This window comes from Phocoena phocoena, chromosome 12, assembly GCF_963924675.1.
Source record: "Phocoena phocoena chromosome 12, mPhoPho1.1, whole genome shotgun sequence".
NCBI lineage: Eukaryota > Metazoa > Chordata > Mammalia > Artiodactyla > Phocoenidae > Phocoena > Phocoena phocoena.
In genome coordinates, this window is record NC_089230.1 from 67,304,000 (window position 1) to 67,326,698 (window position 22,699).

The 22,699-nt window shown below is 37.4% G+C and overlaps 1 protein-coding gene across 1 annotated transcript; it reads left to right on the forward strand.

The window, feature by feature from the left end:
* Positions 1–387: 387 nt before the first annotated feature.
* Positions 388–16,772, forward strand: SRSF12 (serine and arginine rich splicing factor 12). The gene is made up of 5 exons (XM_065889010.1): positions 388–452; positions 8,758–8,879; positions 10,176–10,283; positions 10,462–10,603; positions 16,403–16,772. The coding sequence occupies exons 1-5, from the start codon at positions 388–390 to the stop codon at positions 16,770–16,772; spliced, it is 807 nt and encodes a 268-aa protein (XP_065745082.1).
* Positions 16,773–22,699: the final 5,927 nt, after the last annotated feature.

Consider the following 22,699-nt stretch of genomic DNA (forward strand, 5'->3'; position numbering starts at 1 on the left):
CGTCTCCTCCCCGAATCCCATTTGACTCCGGGACCCCCGCGCGACTCCCTCTCCTGATCCCCTCAACCCCTGGCCTCCTGCGCTGCCCCCTTTTCAGACGCCCTGGAATCCTGGCACGCCGCGTCGCCCCCTCCCCGCACCCCTATGGGCGTCGGCGTCGGCGCCGCCCCCGCCCCCGCCCCCGCCCCCGCGAGGTCCGCACAGACTGACTCGCGCCGCACAGCGCTTCCCCCGCGCCCGCCTCTGCGGCTGCGCGCTGGCGGGGCCGAGGCGGAGGGGAGGGGGTCGCGCCGGGGGCCGGCGGAGCTGCTTTGGCTGCGGCGGCAGCAGGAGACGGAGCGAGCCCGGCGGCCACGGGCAGACCCGGAGGGAACGGAGGAAGCGGTCATGTCTCGCTACACGAGGCCCCCCAACACCTCCCTGTTCGTCAGGAACGTCGCGGACGCCACCAGGTGAGCGGCGGTGCCGCCTCAGGTTGGGGCGCGGGGGAGGGGCGGGTAACGGCCGCGGGGCGGAGCCCGGCGGCGGCCCGCGGGTCTGCCTAGCACCTCCCAGCCGGCTGGGCCGGGGCGCTCCGCGGAGGAGCCCTTCCTGGGGCCGGCGGGAGCCCTCGGGCTACTCGGGGCCTGGGCGGGACTCGCGCCTCAGCCCTCCCGGCCGGCGTTCCGCCCCGCTGCGGCCCCGCTTCCGGGCCCCGTAGCGCTTGACCGCCCCCAGCGCCTGGGCGGCGGGCCGGTACCCATCCCCACCGCGAGAACCGGCGGAGCGCCGGCTGACTCTTGCCCGGGAGCTGGTCCCTCCCCGCCTCTGGCCCTCAGTGTTCCTCGAGTGGGTGCCTGGGTCTCGCCCCTTTGTCGCTGTACCGGGATAAAGCCGCGCATCTTGCCTCCTAAATGGGAAGGAATTGGGGATGGTGAGAACGCGTTACGGAATAATGCGTACCTTGGGCCTTACGATTCCCTTTGCCTGTAGTCGGTAGTCTGGTCTACTTACAGGTGGTGCTGGTTAAATTCTGTTCGTTGCAGTTTTATACTATATACAAAGGATAACTTCAGTGGATGAGATTTCTGTGTTTTTCTTTAAAGTTCTGAGTGCAATATAAACACCCATCATAACGGTTTGGATAGACTTCCCTGGTCGGTTCTGATGCACTCAAACCACCCGACCCTCTTTGGAGAATTCTGTCTACATAGTACCTGAACATAGATGTTAAGGAATGACTTCTTATAACAGTGTCTTTCTCCCTTAATAGGGGCCAGAAGGAATGCCGGGGCGGGTGGACATTTTGATAAATGTCTAAAATAATAGACATTTTCGTATCACTGGGCTTGCTTAATTTACTCTCCAGCACCATCCCAAACTTTATAGGTATGCAGGATTATCTTATTGTACATAAGGGAAAGCTGCAAGTCAGCGTGTTAATGACTTACCTGGGGCTTCACAGCTGGAAACATATTGGAGCGCTTGACTCCAGAGCCATCAGGAGTAATCATCATAATTTACCTTTGAGAAGTAAATGTTAGGTCTTTTTAAAAAATTTGATCCCTGCTATTATATATATATGTCACAACTGTAAACTGTGAGTTAATATACTTTAACATCCTAAAATGCCTGTGTTTACATTTCTTCTCTCAACCTGTTTAATCAATATATTACATAGAAAACAAGCAAAATTTATAACTTGGGTAAGGTTAAAACAATTCCCACAGTTAAACAGACCACTTGAATACTGAATAAGATCAAGCCTCTCCAGTGTGCCTACAAAAAAATGAAAGGTTTCCAATTCTAATGGCCACAGGGGCCAGCCAGGGTAATATGAATGAGTGAAGATGTCACGTTAAGGGACAGTAGGACGGTATGGACCCTGGCAAATGAAAAAGAACATGTGCCATCTCAAGGGGACAGTGACTGCTACCAAGCTTCAGCTGATAACTGCTGTATAGACATTTGGACTTGTTTTAAATGTTTAAACATTGTGTAGGCCAAACAAAACATATACACATGTGACACATGACCTCTGATCTAGATAATCAAGACTGATAATTGAGATTTATTGATTTCCTTTTCCATTTTTTTCACGACTTTCTATGACTGCCACTGGGGGACAGTCAAAATCTAGGAGGTTTGTATTAATGAAATTATAATAATCGCTAACATTTGTTGAGTACTCACTGTATACCAGGCACTGTACTAAAAACTGTACTATGTTATCTTATTAAATTTTCAGTAACCTTATATAACAGATAAGAATCTGAGATTTAGAGACATTAAGGATCTTTCCTAAAAGTGCACAGCTGTTGAGTAATGTTATGAAAGTAGAATCATCACATGCAACCTTAATTAATAGTTTTTTTTGTACAAGGTGGCATATAGTCTAAGTTAACTAGCAATATGACACCTAGACACATTTTATTTATTTATTTATAATTAATTAATTTTATTTTTGGTTGTGTTGGGTCGTTGTTGCTGCGCGTGGGCTTTCTCTAGTTGAGGCGAACAGGAGCTACTCTTTGTTGCGGTGCGTGGGCCTCATTGCAGTGGCTTCTCTTGTTGCAGAGCACAGGCTCTAGGCACATGGGCTTCAGTAGTTGTGGCACGTGCTCACAGGCTCTAGAGCGCAGGATCAGTAGTTGTGGTGCACGGGCTTAGTTGCTCCGTGGCATGTGGGATCTTCCCAGACCAGGGTTCGAACCCGTGTGCCCTGTATTGGCAGGCGGATTCTTAACCACTGTGCCACCAGGGAAGCCCCCTAGACACGTTTTAAATTAGCTTTAACATTTGGTATGCTTATAAAGAAAATCATTGGGATATATGTTAAAACAAACAGGGTATAAAACTATAAATACAGTTTGATTTCAATTACATAAAAAAATGAAGGGAAAATCTATATATATATTATAGAAAATGATCCTGGAAAGAAATCCCTTTGAGTGGTTTTCTTTATCTTGTTTTTTTTTGTTTTTTTTGTTTTTTTGTTTTGCAGTACGCGGGCCTCTCACTGCTGTGGCCTCTCCTGTTGCGGAGCACAGGCTCCAGACATGCAGGCTCAGCGGCCATGGCTCACGGGCCCAGCCGCTCTGTGGCATGTGGGATCTTCCTTGACCGGGGCACAAACCTGTGTCCCCTGCATCGGCAGGTGGACTCCCAACCACTGCGCCACCAGGGAAGCCTGAGTGGTTTTCTTTATCTTGTTTTCATATTTTATTTAATGTTAGTTTTATAACGAAGCCAAATTTTATTTTAAATGTTTCTTTGAAGTGGCCATTTTAATACATATGATGATAAAGCACAAGACATTAAAACACATTATAGGTTAGCATTAAATTTGTTAGGAATGAAATTGAGCACAAGAACTAAAGAAAGATTTTAAAATTTTATAATTTGTGTTATGTTTCTCTTCACTGGTGAAGTAAGATGTGGACCAGGAAGAATATTAATTTTAAATCTTGGCATTTTGTGTACAGTAATCTTTTTAATGTCAGATATAGTTTTCTATTGGAACAAAGTAATGTCGAAATCTCAAAACACTCCCACTTTGATACTTACCATTATGTTAGGTTGGGGAGTACCCATTAAGTACTTCTCTTGGATATACTTAGTAGCATTCTTTGGTTACAGTGTGTATGAGGCTACATTAATATTGATATCAGTGGTCATGTAGAAAAAGCATTAAACAAAATCCAGCAAGATTCATGATAAGAAGTCTCAGCAAACCAGGAAGAGAAGGGAACTTCCTCAGCTTAATAAAGGACATCTGTGAAAAACCTATAGCCGATAACATACTTAATGATGAAACTGAATGCTTTCCTCTTACAAGACAAGGATGTCCACTCTCACAACCTCTATTCAGCATTTTATTGCAGGTCCTAACCAATGCAACAAGGCAAGAAAAAAAAGACATAAAAATTATAAAGGTAAAAGTAAAACCTGTCCCTATTCTTAGGTGACATGTTTGTTTACATAAAGCTATAGTAACTAGTAATGAGTTTCAGTGAGTTATTAGGATATGAGGTAAACTTAGTGAAAATTCTATTTCTGTATACTAACAGCAAATAAATAATGAAAAAAAATGAATTCCATTTATCTTAGTATTAAAAACATACTTAGGTGGGACTTCACTGGTGGCTCAGTGGTTGGGAGTCTGCCTGCCAGTGCAGGGGACACAGGTTTGATCCCATGTCTGGGGGATCCCACATGCCGCGGAGCAGCTGGGCCCCTGCACCACAACTGCTGAGCCTGCGCTCTAGAGCCCACGAGCTATGGTTGCTGAGCCCACGTGCCACAACTACTGAAGCCCGTGCGCCTAGAGCAATGACAAGCCACTGCGATGAGAGGCCCGCGCACCGCAGCGAGGAGTGGCCCCCACTCGCCGCAACTAGAGGGCCTGCACGCAGCAACGAAGACCCAATGATGACGACCCAACGCAGCTATAAATAAATAAATTTATTTTAAAAAACAAACATAAAAACATAGGAATAAGTTTCACAAAAAAACACGTAAAAACCTTTGCATTGAAGGAGACTATAACACGTTGCCAAGAGAGAGCAAAGACCAACATAAATTGATAGATATACTTTGTTCTTAGATTGGAAGATGAAATTTTATTAAGTTATCAATTCAGTCCCAATTGATTATAGATTCAAGGCACTCCTGATCAAATGCTTTTTAAAAAACAGAAACTAACAAGTTAATTCTAAAATATATTAATATACAAAGGATCTAGAATAGCCAAAATAATTTTGAAAAAGGTTATTGAAGCTGGAAGATTTATACTACCTGACTTAAAGATTTACTAAAAAGTTACGGTACTCAAAACAGTTTGATATTGGCCTAAGGATAGACAAATATATCAGTAGAACAGAATAGAGGGTCCATAAATAATCCATACATATAGAGTCATTTGATTTTTGACAAAGGCACTAAAGCCATTAGAGAAAGGAAAGTCTTTTCAACAAATGGTGCTGTAACAACTGGATGTATATACTAATTTTATGAAAAAAATGTGCTGCAGCCTCTACTTCACGTAATTTGAACTGGATCATCAATTGAAATGTAAAAGATGAAACTGTAAAGCTTGTAGAAGAAAGCATGGGAGAATATCTTCATGACTTGGGGATAGGCAGAGATTTCTTATAGAACAAAGAAAGTAATTACCATAAAATAAAAAGGAATATTGATAGATTTCTCCAAAATGAAAATTTCTGTTCATTAAAAAATAGCATTAAGAAAGTAAATAGGCAAGCCAAAGACTGGGAGAAAATATTCACAAAACATATATCTCACAAAGGACTTTTTCTCAGAATAATAATGAACTTTTACAACTCAATAATAAAAAGACAGATGTTATTATTAAAAATGGGCAAAAAACTCACACTTTCAAGAGAAAAATATGCAAATGTCCATTTAGCACATGAAAAAGTGCTCAGCATCATTTGTTGTTGCGAAAATGCAAATTAAAACCACAGTGTTCCACTTAACACCCACTTGAATGGCTAAAATTAAAAAGACTGACAATACCAAGTGTTGACAAAGATTGGCACAACTGAAACTTACATGTTGGTGGTGGCAGTATAAAATGGTGCAACCACTTTGCAGAACTGTTTGGCTCTTTCATAGAAATTAAATATATACATCCTCTCTAAAAACCCAGAAATTCTGCCCCTGGAATAAATGACCCATAAGCATGTAAAGATGTTGCACCTCACTGGTGTTTAGGTAAATTAAAATTCAAATAATGAGATACACATTCACTTTATATCCTTCAGAATGGCAAGGAGTAAAAGATGTTAGTGAGGAGTTGGATCCTTAGAAATTCTGATGCATGTCTTGAGGAGTTTAAGTGGATTTGGCTACTTGGGAGAACATGTAATGAAGCTGAAGATATTTGTACTCTCCAGCCCATCAGTTGCATAGCTAGTGGTACATCCCAGAGAACTCTGAAGAGCTCTAGGAAGCACATGCATCATAATGTGCACTCTAGCACAGTTTGCAGTTTAAAAAAGCAGCATTTTAAAATGTTCATCCACAGAAAGATGTATGAATAAATTGTGGTTTATTCATAACCATACCAATACAGAGTTAAAATGAGTGAACTAGAGCTACATGGAGAAATCTCAAGGGAGGAGAAGGAAAGGTGCAGAATTTTACAAATAGTTTGATACCATTTATGTGCATTTGCAGTAGAAATACAAAGTTATGCAGAGGAATGAGGAACACCAACGGTTGTTTCTAAGGTAGGAGGATGTAATATTTCTTTAAAAATACTAAAAATTACAGCAAATAGGGCAAGTGTTGAGATATAATAAATCTTGTTGGTAGATACATGGGTGTTTATTATCTCTATACATTTCTGAATGTCAAAATAGATCACACCAAAAATGCAAAAATAAATGAAAACAAAACAACAGCTCACAGGTGAGGGAGTGGAGACAATGAAAGAGAACCAGCTCTTTTGAGATTTGTTCCTTCAGACTTCTGGGATTCTAAGCCTCTGTGACACACACACTGCTCCAGCCTCTTTTATATTATCTAGGATCCTCTTCTGTCAGCCACTCACATTTGGTTAATGGAATTGGTTGCCTCCTAAGACATTTATTTGAATACTAGCTTTGCTACTGGCTGTGTGTATCTCTGGGCAAGGTGACTGCTCTCACTCTGTCTCCTTGACTATTAAATGGTAACAATGTGTTCTTTGCTCATTAATACAGCAGATGCATACTGAGCGCTTACCATGTGCCAAGCAACTATGCTAGGTACTGAGATACACTAGGTGAAGACACCTGCTTTAGAAGCGATTCTCAATCCTGAGCCTCAGAATTGCCTATGAAACCTTTAAAAACTTTAAACATAACTGGGGCTCACCATGGGAAGCACGAATTAGGTCAAGGATTAATGCATCAGGCTGGAATGCCTGTTTCTATAATATCTCCTTCACAGATGATTGCAATATTCAGGAATGGTTGAGAATCTTTACCCTGTAGTCTACGTTTTATGGGAGCAGGAATTGTGTTTTTCTTGTTCTCTATCATATTCCTAGAGCCTGGCCCATAGTACATATTCAATAAGTATTTGTTGAATGAATAAACAGAAGAAAAAAGACATTATCACTGTCCTCTAAATCTAAAGTTAATAGTCTCTCAGGGAAGGCAGACAATTAAACATGTTATATTGAGTATTAAATGAAATAAATATAATAAATAGTAAAAATATAATAAAGTTTGTCATAATATTGTTGGCACTGCCTGGTATATAGTGGCTACTTAGTCAGTGTTAGTTGAATCTTTATGTAATAACTCCTAAATCCAATCTCTAGCATTAATCACTGACGTCTAGTCTTGAAAATAACTAATATAATAACTAATGTAATTCGTATAGTCACCGTTGTCAGTTGCTTACAGAATTCTTACCGATATTCCACCATCACCTCAGATTTGGCATTTCTAACCCTGAAAGTTTCTTCTTTTGCCTCTCCTCCCTCTTCTATTGAACTGTCTTTTCCAGCTATCTAATTTTTATCGTGGACACTATCTTTCTTCCATTTGCCCAAGGTAGAAGCTTTGCAGTCATCTTAGGGTCTTTTTTCTACACAATATGTTTTGAAATACTCTTATATCTTCTGAGCCTTGTTTTGTGCTCATAGCTTGATTTTGAATCTCTAAGATCTCCACGAGGCAGCAGGGTAGAGTGGTTACAAACCCAGATTAGTGTCAGACTGTGGGAGTTTGCTTCCAGCTCTGTTGCTTGCTGGCTTCGTGACCTTAGGTGAGTTCACTTGTCTGTGCCCTCATCTGTAAACATATGTTGTTATGGGAATTTATAAATGCATTATAACTGTCAGCTATTAATGCTAAGTATTTTATCTCTTCAGTTAAATTGTAGCTCCATGAAGACAAATATTATGCCATGTATTTCTTTGGTGTCCCCTCTTTAGTACCTATCACAGTAGAAAGCATACAAGTGACTCAAAAATACTTGTCAGATTTGAGATTATGGTAGTTATTTTTGCTTTATGTTTACTAGTAAAGCAACCGTTTTTCTTTAAAGCCTGAGAAATAATTTTAGGACTTCTTTAGAATCTAATTCTTGCTATCTGAAAACAATGAACATAAAATGTGAAATTATAGTGAGATGAATGTGTTCTTAATGAGTTAATAGAACTCTCTATATATTGACAATTGAAAAGTCTTGTAATAGGAGTAACTTTCAGAAGTGGATATGCTATATATAAAATAGGTAACCAACAAGGACCTATTGTATAGTACAGGGAACTGTACTCAATATTTTGTAATAACCTATAAGGGAAAAGAATCTGAAAAGGAATGTATATATATATATATATATATATATATATATACACACTCTGAATCACTGTGCTATACACCTGAAACTAACACAGTATTGTAAATCAACTATACTTCAATTTAAAAAAGCAAAAAAAAAAACAAAAAAAAAAGTGGATGTCCTGGGTTAGTGTTTCCTCAACCTGACTAAGCATAAAAGCCCACCTAGACTGCTTGTAAAAGTACAGATTTCCAGATGTCAGGAATCAGAATCTCCAAAAATGAGACCTGAGAATTTGTTGTTTTCTTTATTTTTTCCTTCTTTGCTAAATCCTGGGTGATTCCTGTGAGAGACAATTTTAGATAATGCTAGTCCAGATAATATACTTTCTTTTGAAGGTTTCAACTGGATTTCTGTAGGCAAAATATTTTAATCCAGCTATTCATATTTCTTTACCTTATTTCTAAAACACTTCAGGCCTGAGGACTTGCGCCGTGAGTTTGGTCGATATGGCCCTATAGTAGACGTTTACATTCCACTTGACTTCTACACTCGCCGCCCGAGAGGATTTGCTTATGTTCAATATCCTTTATTTTACTGTGTGCATGTGAATAGACTACATACATGTGCATATATGTACTCAGGAGTATATTTTATGAGATTAATACTGCCTAATTAAATGTGTTTATTTCTTTATCTCAGAAAATCTAAAGCAGTCCACAGTAGCTGGCAAGCGCCCCTCAGTTTGAACCAACCTGTTAGCTAGAATCCAAGCATAAACCGAGCAGGCGAGACAAAAGGCACCTAAAGTTCAAGCATCAAGGAGTAAAGAGGGAGGGTGGACACAGATATAAAGACCTGGAAGAGGGGAAGTCTTTATCAAGCAAAAGACAAAGCCAACACCAGGTTGAGACTTCGGCTTTCCTACATTTACTCAGAGTTCCAGAATCAAAGCCAAGTCTGATGTTGTTGGTTCTGCGTCTCTTATAAAGTCCATCTTGCAAGCCCTAAAGAATAAAGGTCAAGGTTCAAGATCAAGTGACATTGAGGTAATTGCCAAAGTCTCATTTTGTATTGCATTACTTGAGCTTTTTCTGTTTTCTATTTTTAAAAAAGTAAATCCAGCAACAACCTCCTGAAATACAACTATTTAGTCGTTTTATATAATTTGTTTCCATTTATTTAGGTTTAATATATAATTTATATATATAAGGGAGTTTAGTGGGGTATTAGGAATCAATATATGTAATTCCAGATGTTTGCAGATTGTTTATATCTTTTATAATCATATCCCAAATAATAAAAACATAAAGGTATTTTAAAGCAGTAGGTTCAAAGTTAAATATCATTTTTAAAGAACCAAATCAGTTTTGAATATATGTTTTAGCTCACTTATATGTGTGCACTTTTGTTTATAAGTAATTTCTCCTAAATTAATTTAAAAAGCCTTTTAATGAAAGAGTAATTTTAATTTCAGAATAAAGATTTCTGCATGCTGATTTTTTTTCAGTGAAAAACCTGATAAATCTTTTACCTAACAGAAGGGAGTGAGTCCTCAACAGTTTATTTGATAATACTAGCCAATGTTGGACTTATCTTTTTCTCATAACATGTTTCTAATTATACATGCATACTACAGCTACACTGATGTATACATTAAAAATATAGAGATTTGTTTCTGTTCTTTTTATTTTTAGATTCACTCTTCTGAATCATAATGGGCCATTTGTTTTGATAATAAGTGACTTTTTTTCTTTTTATTCATATTATATTAGAGATGTGAGCTTAATAACTTGAGCTTGTTTTTCCTAATAATTTCATGTCACATGTAAATAATTCTTTAAAAATAATATTTTTATTTGATATCTGATGTTCAAAGTGTCCTTAACAGCTAGTCATATTTGAAGATGTTCGTGATGCTGAAGATGCTCTTTATAACCTCAATAGAAAGTGGGTATGTGGCCGTCAGATTGAAATACAGTTTGCACAAGGTGATCGCAAAAGTAAGTGTGGCTAAATAGTGGATCTTGTTTATTTAGCAGAATGAGTTTCAGCAATGACAGATTTTTTTAATTTAAAATTCCTTCCGAAAATACTATTCGAGTAGTTTATTTATAATAGAGTGGTTATTTATTGAGGTTTTCAGGTAATGAATTATAAATCTTGAACTTCATATTCTAGCACCAGGCCAAATGAAATCAAAAGAACGTCACCCTTGTTCTCCAAGTGATCATAGGAGATCAAGAAGCCCCAGCCAAAGGAGAACTCGAAGTAGGAGTTCTTCATGGGGAAGAAATAGGCGGCGGTCTGATAGCCTTAAAGAGTGAGTACAAAATATAAGGGGATTGAAAACTTAATTTTCTTAATTTTAAAATGGAAACGATTTTAAAGAGTTTTCAAAAACAGGCCACCAGAATCATTTTATTTAATATACATAAAAGAATCAACTTTTGTAGAAGGATATGCTCTTCTCTGTTTGTCATGTATTGTTATTTTAACTTGGGTTTATTAGATACCTTCCAGTGTTTTCATTTCATGACAGACTTAACTTTAACCTTTTTAGTAGAAAGATAATATATACTGAGGAAAAAACAAAAAATTAAAAAGTGTACACTTGACAAATAAAATGAGGATTTAAAAAAAATAAAATTTTCCTAAATGAACCCCCAGATTAAGAATCTTGAAGTCTTATGATTAAAAACTCATAAGAAATACAGTGTAATCACTGTGAAAGGAAGTTGACTAAAGTTAATGTAAATCAATATATTTATAAAAGGCAAATTATTTTCAAGAATATATTACAAGTATGGTAGTATTGTAGGAAGAAGACATAAAAGTGGTAGATTTTTCAGAAAAAGATATTTGCAAGTTATCTATTTTGCCTGCTAGGAGTTTGTTTCTGTTAGAATAATAGTAAATCACAATGGAAATTAATTATTTGGTGAAGCTATTTAAGTAATAACTGAAATTGTACTAGCATGCCTAAATTCCTAAACACTTAGGCACTATTTATCTTGAGTTCTAATGCTGTGATTTTTTTCATAGGCATGTAGAATTTTAAGGTGAATTCTGTCCTTGAAGAATGATCAGCGTTTACACTAGTATCCTCTTTCTATGAGTAATAAGAGTTGGCTCTCCTGGGGACTTCCCTGGTGGTCCAGTGGTTAAGACTCTGTGCTTCCACTGCAGGGGGCGAGGATTTGATCCCTGGTTGGGGAACTGAGATCCCACGTGCTGAGCTGTGCAAGTTGGCTTTCCTGGGCCATATGTTGTACCCCTACGCTGTCCCCTGACGACATAGCCTCAAATCAAAAACGATCTGCAGAACTGCTCACTTTCACTCCAGTCCTTCCATTCCTCAACTCCAAGAGCCTAGACAAGGAAAAGCCCAACATAGGATATATGTACCAGAGCTAGACAGAGAGTCCTTGCCCCAAGTCCCTAGTTCTAAAAACAAGACTGTGAAGTGGCCTGGCTCCAGTCCCTCCAGCCAAGTGGAAAGAAAATATAGGAACAGAGAAATATCCAAGAATCTTGATTACTAGAAAATGTGGCCTCTTCAGAGCCCTAGAATCTTACATGTCAGCTCAGTCCCTCTCCTTGGGTATGAATCAAATGCTTTGATTTTGGCTCATTCTGAGGGAGGCATGCAAGTAGAAGGAAGCCTTAAGCTTTTTTTTTTTTTTTTTTTTTTTTGGTGGTACGCGGGCCTCTCACCGCTGCGGCCTCTCCCGCTGCGGAGCAACAGGCTCCAGACGCGCAGGCCCAGCAGACACGGCCCACGGGCACAGCCACTCCGCAGCACGTGGGATCCCCCCGGACCGGGGCACGAACCCGCGTCCCCTGCATCGGCAGGCGGACTCTCAACCACTGCACCACCAGGGAAGCCCAAGCTCCTTTTATAAGCCAGAAGAACCCAGGTCAGGATTGAGCCATCACCAAGATTGGTAAAGAAATATTTAGGAACAGTCATACTGTGTTCTGGAATTTGATTCTTTTTATCATACTTTGATAGTATAAGAATATAAACCTCCCTTGTGTCTGTGGAGAATAATCCATTTTGTTCCATGGCTAAGGGAGAGCCATTTTCCTACTGATTATTTGAGATTTTGACACTGATACACTCAAATACAAGTTACATTTATAGAACGTAAAATGTGGGAACAAATTAAGAAATTTTACATGCCATGTGTATAGGAAAGTCACACCAGTACCAATGGTATTGCTTCTGGCTTCATGAAGGACATGAATAGTAAGAAAGTGATGTTCAGCAGTTCACATTACTATAAATTAATGAATGGTTAATAAACCGAAAATCAAAGTAGATGTAATATTGTATCTAAAGCAGCACTGCCCTAATTTATTGAATAATATCTACTGGCCTTGGTGAAAAAGACTTAGTTTTAAAAGAAAAGGAAAAAATTGCCCATCTGATCCATTAAGAATATAAGTGGTTTCCAAATGTGTTAGAGCCTTGATTAACCAGAACATTCACAGCATTTTCTGCCTTCTAGTGGCAGTATACTACTTGGCTGGAGAAAAAACAAAAAAGAAGTCTGTCAGTTATCCCAGTCATCATGGCGTATCAGGAATAGAAAGAACGGGGACTCCCTGGTGGTACAGTGGTTAAGACTCCGCACTTCCCCTGCAGGGGGCCTTGGGTTTGATCCTTGGTCGGGGAACTAACATCCTGCATGCAGAGCGTCCAAAAAAGAAAAAACCACATTTTCTTGCAAGACAATGCTGTTCTGCTCTGTTCTAGTTATAAGACCGTTGCTTAACCTCTCTGACCTCAGTGTTTTTTATTTGTAAAGTTGTATTATAGAGAATGCAAACCTTACCCAGCTTTTAAGTTTCATAAGGATCAGATTGTATGTGTGTGTATGTGTATGGGTCAGCATATAGGTAAGTCTAACATGTACTGTAAATATATTCAATGTATGTGTTGTATTACCTTAGATAAAAAGAGGTCACTGCTTTTGCCTTTAGTGGATGTGGGAAAAAACTAGTTTGCTGCTATCATTAGACTGTGAACTCTTTGTGGAGCAAGGACTTTTGTCTTAATGCTTAATATCCCTAGCATTTATCAGTAGTCCCTTACTCAGATATTCCATAAATCTTTGTTAAATTTGTGTCAGTGAATGTGTATATACTCCTAAATATTCCTGAAGAATGTTAAAATGGCCCCTAGTCCAAATATAGCATCCTTTTTTTTTAAGTTTTATTGAAGTGTAGTTGATTTACAGTGTTCTGTTAGTTTCAGATGTACAGCACAGTGATTCATTTATATATATATATTCTTTTTCAGATTCTTTTCCCTTATAGGTTATTACAAAATATTGAGTGTAGTTCCCTGTGCTCTACAGTAGGTCCTTGTTGGTTATCCATTTTATATGTAGTAGTGTTTATATGCATCCTTTTTCTTTCTTACGTTAGAGTTTTTTTTCCCCAAGGGCAATTTTCCCATTTTGTTTTCTACAACTATCTACAATAGGAATGTAACAATTTCTTAAAAACTGTGCTTTTAAAAAAATAAAAATAAAATAAAAGACTGCTTTTATTCTAAAATATATTCTACATCAATATGTTTATACTTTCCAGTGTTCTTTGTTCCTTCCTGTAGTTCCATGCTTTACCTGGGATTATTTTCCTTCATCTTGAAGCATTTTTACCGTTTCTTAGAGTACAAGTCTAATGGCAGTGAATTCTCTGTTTGTCTGAAAACATCTTCATTTTATATTCATTTTTGAAAGATATTTTTGCTGAAGATAGTGTTATAAGTTGGCAGGAAGTTTTTTTCTTTCTTTAATAATGTCATTCCATTGTTCTGATATCCACAGTCAGTCTTAATGTTGCTCCTTTGAAGGTAATGTGTCTACTGTTCTCTAGCAGATTTTCAGATTTTTCTCTGACTTTGGTTTTCAGCAATTTCACTGTGACATGCCCAGCATAGGTTTCTTTGTATTTATTCTACCTGAGGTTTACTGAGTTCCTTGAAATTGTGAGTTATTATGCCTTTCATTAGTTTTGGAAAATTCTAGGCCATCATCTCTTCAAACATTGCTTGTACCTTTACTCAATTTTTCCCTTAGGCCACGTGAGTATGTACCAAATAACTCTTATGCTCTGTTCTGGATTTCTTAAAACTTCTTTGCTCATTGTGTTTCACTATAATATTTTTCTAATAACCAGTTTGCTATTTCTTACTTCTGCTGTATCTAGATTGCTATTAAATCCATCTAATGACTTTTTTAAGTTCGAATATCATGTTGTTGGTTCTAAAATGTCCATTTGATTCTTTTTATAGATTCCAGTATTGTTTAAATTCCCCATCTTTTTTATTTCTTTGTCTTTTCTTCTTTTCTTTTTTTTTTTTTTGTATTTTTTGGGCTGTGCCGCGTGGCTTGTGGGATCTTAGTTCCTTGACCAGGGATCAAACCTGGGCCCCCTGAAGTGGAAGCTCAGAGTACTAACCACTGGAATGCCAGGGAATTCCCTTATTTTCTTGAACATATTAATCATAGTAATTAAAAAAATTTTCTGAATAATGCCAATATCCAAATTATTTTGGGTCTCTTTCGTTTTATTTTCCTTAGCTTTTAGTCATTTTTTTTCTGTTTTTCACATACCTCATAATTTATTTACTTATTTTTTTTGTGGTACGCGGGCCCCTTTCACTGTTGTGGCCTCTCCCGTTGTACATGCTCCATTCGCGCAGGCTCAGCGGCCATGGCTCACGGGCCCAGCCGCTCCACGGCATGTGGGATCCTCCCGGACCGGGGCACGAACCAGTGTCCCCTGCATTGGCAGGCAGACTCTCAACCACTGCACCACCAGGGAAGCCCTGCCTCATAATTTTTTTTTGGATGTTGGACATTACTGTTGAAAGATTATAGAGGTTTTGGATGATATGATTCTCCAAAGAAAGCTGTTTTCTTCTAGCAGACAGAGCATTGGCAGATCACCTTGATCCTGTCAAGGCTTGGTTTGAGGCACTGTTAAGGCTGATCCATTTCAGCTTTACACTTACTCCTAGGGCATGACCCTTAACCTGGAGGATGAGGCCCTTCTGACTTAATTGAAAGCCTGCGTTGTCACTCAAGGCTCCTTGACCTTTTGGGGGGCTTGAATTCCAGCCTCTCTCACCAGCAACTCTGTATCTGAGAAAATTTCAGCTAAGTTTTTTTTTTTAACATCTTTTTTGGAGTATAATTGCTTTACAATGGTGTGTTTCTGCTTTATAACAAAGTGAATCAGCTATACATATATATATATCCCCATATCCCCTCCCTCCTGCTCAGCTAAGTTCTTAAATCTTCCAGCTGCTGTTTTCTGCTGACCTCTTAGAGTCTCATCCTGTGCATGTGCAACTTGGAAGATGGCCAGCGACCTGAGGAGAACTTGTAGGCAGATCTTAGGGGATGGGGGTTGCCTGCGGTGTCCTCACCTCTGGGATTTTCGTCTCTCCAGTCCTAGCCATTTTCGTGGCCCTGAATTCTAACTTCTGTCTCTGCAGCTTAGTCCAATAGCTGTTTTCTAGTTGGGCTCAAGTCTGCCATGCTGGCATTTGGAAAATGGTCTAAGGAAAAGAGCCATGGCTTATAACCCCTCGAGTTCTGCTTGTGTTGGTAATTCTCCAGTGCCTTTTAACAGTTGTTTTATAAATGTTGTCTACCTTTTTTATATAGCTCTTTTCTATGGGAAGATTAGTCTAGAACAAGCTGCTGTGTCATGGCAAGATTCAGAAGTCCATCTAGGTTTATGTCTTTATAAACATTTGATAAGCTTTAAATATTTTCTTTCTTTTTTTTCCCTTCAGATTTTCTAACCTCTTAGGATTATGTAACCCAGACTAAATATGCAAAATAAATATATTTTTCAGAACTGGCGCATAAGATATATTGATATCTAGCAAAGTCAAAATCTTTTGGTCAGATATTACAAACTTGTACTTAACGTTTGAACCAGAAGCATGCATGATAAAATTAGAGCTTCTTTTAGCTTATCCAATAAAAACATAACTAATGTTATGTAAAGTATATAAGTTCCTGAAAGTGTTGTTTCCTAACCTATTATGTATTTTTGTGTGAAATATATACTCTGATATTATGGATGTTTGCAGGTCCCGACACAGGCGATTTTCTTACAGCCAGTCTAAATCTCGCTCCAAATCACTACCAAGGCGATCTACCTCAGCAAGGCAGTCAAGAACCCCAAGAAGGAATTCTGGTTCTAGAGGACGGTCAAGGTCCAAGTCCTTGCAAAAAAGGTCCAAGTCGATAGGAAAATCACAATCAAGCTCACCTCAAAAGCAGACTAGCTCAGGAACAAAATCAAGATCACATGGAAGACATTCTGACTCCATAGCAAGATCCCCATGTAAATCTCCCAAAGGGTATACCAATTCTGAAACTAAAGCACAAACAGCAAAACACTCTCATTTTCGATCGCATTCCAGATCTCAGAGTTACCGTCATAAAAACAGTTGGTGAACAGCGACAGAAGAGTGCTACGTAGTATTTAATATGTTATTAAACCTCTCGTTATGTTAAATAAAAATTCTTCAAGGATTACAGAAAAAGTGAGTTGATATTAGTTATTTTGGGCATGTGCAAGAGATAAAATCTCTCTATCTTGGGTTAAGATTTGGTCTCGATTTAAGGGCCCATACCACAAATTATGATGTGAGTAATGTCCCATTTTATGGACCATTTTTTGTTTACATTGTGGCAGAAGGGTACTTTTCAAAGAAAATGGATAAAATGGAACTAATTTGGAAAATTAGACTTGGATGTTAAGAATAATACTAATAACTTTTATGAAAGTATTTTTTACTTTAAAGCACTTTTCTTTCATGTAAAAAGTAATTATGACTGTATAATCGCATAGGGCAAACTTAAGACTATTTGACATCTTACGTCTCCTTTTTGTTTTCTCTTTAAACTTGGGCCAATTCCTGATGGATATTAGTTCATATTACAAAATTCTGACATTTCTAAAAGTAGAGTTTATTGAGAGATCAAGCATTCAAAAGATACATTCTTTCCTGAGCTCAAAAAAGATTTTATTTTTACTGGGTGGAACAGTATTAGATAAGTTGACATTAAATTGCATCCTATACCATATTTATTCACTTCAGAAATACCGAAACGTTATAAAAATTCTGAATTTTGAATGGTTTGAGACTAAAAATGATGTGCAACACTCATAGTCCAAAAATTCATATCAAGCCTTACACATTTGAAGAGTGGTACATTTTGTATAAAAATCATACTTTATACCGTTAATTCTGCATACCTACTTTTCATCTACTGCTTAATTTTTCTTTTTAGAGCTCTAGCTGATGACTTTAAACTGTATAGAATAACTTATTTATTTTTGGAAATGTTTAGTACCTTGTATTAAGAAACTCAATACTGCCTCCTCAAAAAACAACTTTGCAGTATTGGGATTTACATTACACTGCCCTTCATTTTTTTAAGCCAAATAGCTTTATCGATATTCATTGCTTTTGTAGTTGTTAAAACTAAGAATTTCTTTAAAAATGTGTTTGTAGATTACGTTTTTCAGAGGGTTCTGGTAGTATTTGTGATAAAATGGTTTTGCATATGGTTATTATAGGGGATATATTTATAGAGCTCTACTTGTGTACCTTGTTGAATTACATTGAAATTAAAAGTTCTCAGCCCATACAGTTAATATTTGTATCTAGAGTGCTTTAGAAAAAAAATATGTCTTATATTTTTAGCATATAGGAGCCAATATTGCTTCTATTTGTTCTGAATACAAATTTCATTTTTTTTTTTGCATTTTACATCCTGTGTGTAAGAAATAACTTTACAAAATAATTTATATGCTGGTAATATTTGGACAGGTACCGTAAATTCATGTATATTGTACTTTCTGAGTAGATTTTCTCTATCTAATCATAGCAAAATTTATTTCAAAATTATAGCTCTTTGAAGTGTTCAAATGTAATAAAAATTTAGTTATAAAATTATGTGGCAGTATTGAAAATTGAGAGGACAGTCTGAAGAAAGAGCAAGACAAATACTGATTTTTTGTATCTTCTAAGTAAATGTTTGGGTTTACATACACATATATGTAGTTATTCCAAATACTAACTAGGAGTTGATTATAGTGTCTTTACATTTAATCATTATATCTTAGTAAAAAATTAATAAGGCAGTGTTTCTGAACATGCTTAATCCTTCGATTTACCTCTGATTTGGTTTTCCACTGTAATCCCTGGGCTGCTTAGGAGGGTACTGTTTGGTTTGATGGAAAAACTGGAATGATAATAGTTTAAACTTTCTGATCATTTACTATGTGCTTGGCACTGCTCTGAGTTTTACATTACTCGCTCATCACAACAGCTTTATGAGGTCAGTACCACTGCAGATAAGGTAAGTGAGACGCAGAGAGGTTAAATGACATGCACGAGGTCACACAACCATTACACTTTGGAGCTGGGTGGTGGCTGGGCTCCATACGGCCCTCCCTGATCACCATGCTTGTCTTTTTGGAAGAGAAAAGTCTTTGACAGATATATGCTAAACTAAGATAATATTGAGAGGAAAAGGAGAGAATAGAATTTGGAAAGGAAATGATTATAGGGTTCAGTGAAAATGGATTCTGTGACTGAGTGGAAATTGATTGGCAGTTGTGCTGATATCCTGTAAAATTGTCCTCTGGGTACATCTATTCTAGGGTTCACTTCTGCTGTAGAATTGTTTCTTGGACCTTTTAAGAGAGGATACTTAGTGTAAGATTGTTAAATAAAGCAAATGTATCACACATCTGTGATCACTTCCTGTAAAGATAATATATTTACTCAGGTGCTTCCTATGTTTGGTGTAGGGGCACTACCTACCTCCATTTGTTCAAGATTCATAGAGGATAAGTTAATGTCAAAGAAGATAAAGGTGGCCACCATGACTGCTTGGTTTCTTTCTCCCCATGAATAATTCACATTTCTGTGTAGCAGCTGGTATTTTGTAGCTGCAAACGTAATGGGGGAATATGCCAAATTTTTTATCTGTAGTCTGGGGTTTAATCTTGTGCCTCTGGGATGTTTATTTTTAAATGTAAAATATTAACTAATTTCAGGACTTTATATGTTATCTGAGATACGACTATTCTAAGACATGCTGTTGTATTACAAATAAGAATTTCTGCCTTTATTCCAATTCCATTGCTTGAAGCAAAATTAGTCGAAGTTTAAAGGAAGAAGCGTTTAGAAATACTTTTATAATTCTTCTATACTACATTAAAATTGTAATTTCTTATTTAGAGTTAAAAATTAAATTTGTTTTCCAAACAGGGTGGTAGAATATTTGGGGTATCTGTATAAATAAATACATGCTACTTACGCAGGAGATCTTAATCTGGTATCATGAAACCAAAGCTTCAGATCTAGGTCCTCTAATTCAAACAAGTCCGTGAGTCTTGGTATTTTAAGGACCAGTGGTTCAGTGAGACATACGGATATTACTCTCAAAACTCATATATTTGATTAGAAAAATTTAAGTATTAAATGAAGATTATGAATTTAGCATCTAAATTACTCCCTTGATGAAACTAGGGTATTTAGGATCATAACCTTAGCTCTGGCATTGATCTAACCATGTCAATTTAGGCCCTCTGGAAATTTTATATCATGTACCTTTAAAAAGATGCTCTTAAAATTAAGCAAATTAACCACAGCTTTGTGCATCCCAGACAAGGCTCCATTGCCTCACACAGACAGCCTCGGGGGAGTAAGCACTTCATTCCTGACTGGGCTAGGGCCTGGCCCCCACTGCTTAGAGAATGCCCCTAATGCACTGACCCCATCCCAGGAACACAATAGAGCTGGGACAGCCCACAGAGAAGGTGAATGGACTGTAATTGATGGATTGACTGTGATTATAGAATTAAATTGGGTACATCTTTTGAAAAGAAGCAAATTAAGTGTAGAGATACTATAGTCAAAAACCTATTTAGAAATACAATATTCCCTTATAGAAGTGTTAGATATTCCAGGTTGATTGAACTTCATTCAAGTTAAAACAGTACTTCACAATAATGACAAATACCATTTTTTATTTAAAGGAATCATGTGAGGAAAGACTGAATTTAAAAATATACATAGGATACTATACCACATCAGTAGTATTTTCCCAAAAAAAAGGTATAATTTTTTTTTTTTTTTTTTTTTAGGTATAATGTTTTTATTTTATTTTGGGGAAAGGGTTATATGATTAGTTTTTCTTGAATCTTATGTTCTAGGAATGTACCACAATTTTGAATTTATGAAAAGAAATAGTATCAACTTGTGGAGATAGATGGATGCTCAGTGGGTTAATGGTTACTGTTTTTTAAATGTATTGTGTGATTTAAAGCATATGTTTGGTTCACATGTTTCAAAACACCATATTCAACCTACCTGTAAGTTTATGAACTAGTAACGTTACAAATTAAAATCAGGAATATCTTAGGGTATGTCAGGTTTCAGGTTCTTTCAGAATGCAGATAGAAAATTTAAAGGGTCAGTCTCTCCAGATGAGAATATCTAGCCAGTAATCAGTGCTTTGTGCTAGAAATGGATTGATTGCATGTTTATTACTGTTTGATCTTATGTATTGCAGCTTGTGTAGGATGAGCAGTTTCTCAGAAAAAGTGTAAATTGAAACAAGAAGCAAAATTACCACTTTTCTAATTTAGGAGTATAATTCTGTGAACTAAATGCCTAAGAACTATATGCTTTTTAGAAATGGGTCCATAGAAATTGAGGAAAACCACATTCTGGTTTTCTTGGCTTACTCCTTATAGTATAGACGTAAAATGCTGTTAAATTGACTAATTTCAACAGAAATCTCAATATAAAATAGTCTTCCAGGCTCAAGTGATAGCCTTTTTTTTTCAATACTAAGAAAAATTCAGTGGATTTCTTTGTGGGGGAAGTTAAGAGCCATTCCTATGACATTTGTGAGGTGGTGTCTGCTTCGTGGGAATACTACTTTACACCTTGAGAAAAAGTACTCTGTTGAAGACCTTTTTTCAAAATCGACATAAGTTGTATAACTGGTCTGACTCTTCAGGGCATTCTTACATTTTAAAAATGAGATGGAATGTTACTTAAATTTATTTTAACACGTAAAATATATAATTTCATAAGAACCTTAAGGAAAATTAACATTCACATTGTCGGTAAACCTTAAGATTTTGGCCTTAAAATGTTAAATGTAACTGAATTAGGAAAACTAATGCTCTAGTTTTGTTTAGGATATTCATTATAATTTTTAATGTGTATACAAAGTCTAACCATTTTTGGTGTTATTTTATACTTTATAATTCTCTACTCTTGCCATATAGTCTATGTGGGATTTTTTTAAAAATACCACTTAAAAACATGGATAAAAAATTTTCTAAAATTTATTTGTAGTGAGGTGTCATAGAGTCTGTCATACAGAGTGAAGTATATCAGAAAGAGAAAAACAACTACTGTATTCTAACGCATATATATGGAATCAAAAAAAAAATGGTACTGATGAACCTAGTTGCAGGGCAGGAATAAAGATGTAGACATGGAGAATGGACTTGAGGACACGGGGTGGGAGTGGGAAGCTGGGGCGAAGTGAGAGTAGCACTGACATGTATACACTACCAAATGTAAAATAGATAGCTAGTGGGAAGCAGCCGCACAGCACAGGGAGATCATCTCGGTGCTTTGCGATGCCCTAGAGGAGTGGGATAGGGAGGGTGGGAGGGAGACGCAAGAGGGAGGGGATATGGGGACATATGTATGCATATGGCTGATTCACTTTGGTGTACAACAGAAACTAACACAGTACTGTGAAGCAATTATAGTCAAAGATCTATTAAAAAATAAAAAAATATACATGAAAAGCACTTGTATAAGGTGCTCTTAGCTGCCTGTCCGTAGTCAAATATAACTGATACTGTAAGAGGTTTTGGTGACTGCACTTTTGTCCACCTTTTATCTACCTTGACTAGAAGGTGGTGTTTTTACATGAATATCTATCATGGAAAGTGGAACTACACTTAAGGAATAATTTTAAATGCTTTTAACTTTCCATTAACTCCACTGATATTAATTCAACATTAAAGGCTTTAAAGAGTAGGCGCCAACCAAGTGTTAAGAGTTGCACCCTGCTTTGCCCTTCTACCTCCTGGTCACTCAGTGCTTACCAGCCCTTCGGCCATCCCCTTTTTTCTTTGGGAATCTCAGACACACTTCCTTACGCTACTTGAAGTTCAAGTTATTCCATGTTAGATAATTCTTTAACTTTCCCCTCAAACCATGGGCAGTTGTTATAAATGCCCTTCAGAATCTTTATAGTCTCCACCTACCTCTTTACCCTCTCCTAATTTAAGTTTCTTCAAGCTTTAACATTTCAACATTAACATTAAATGT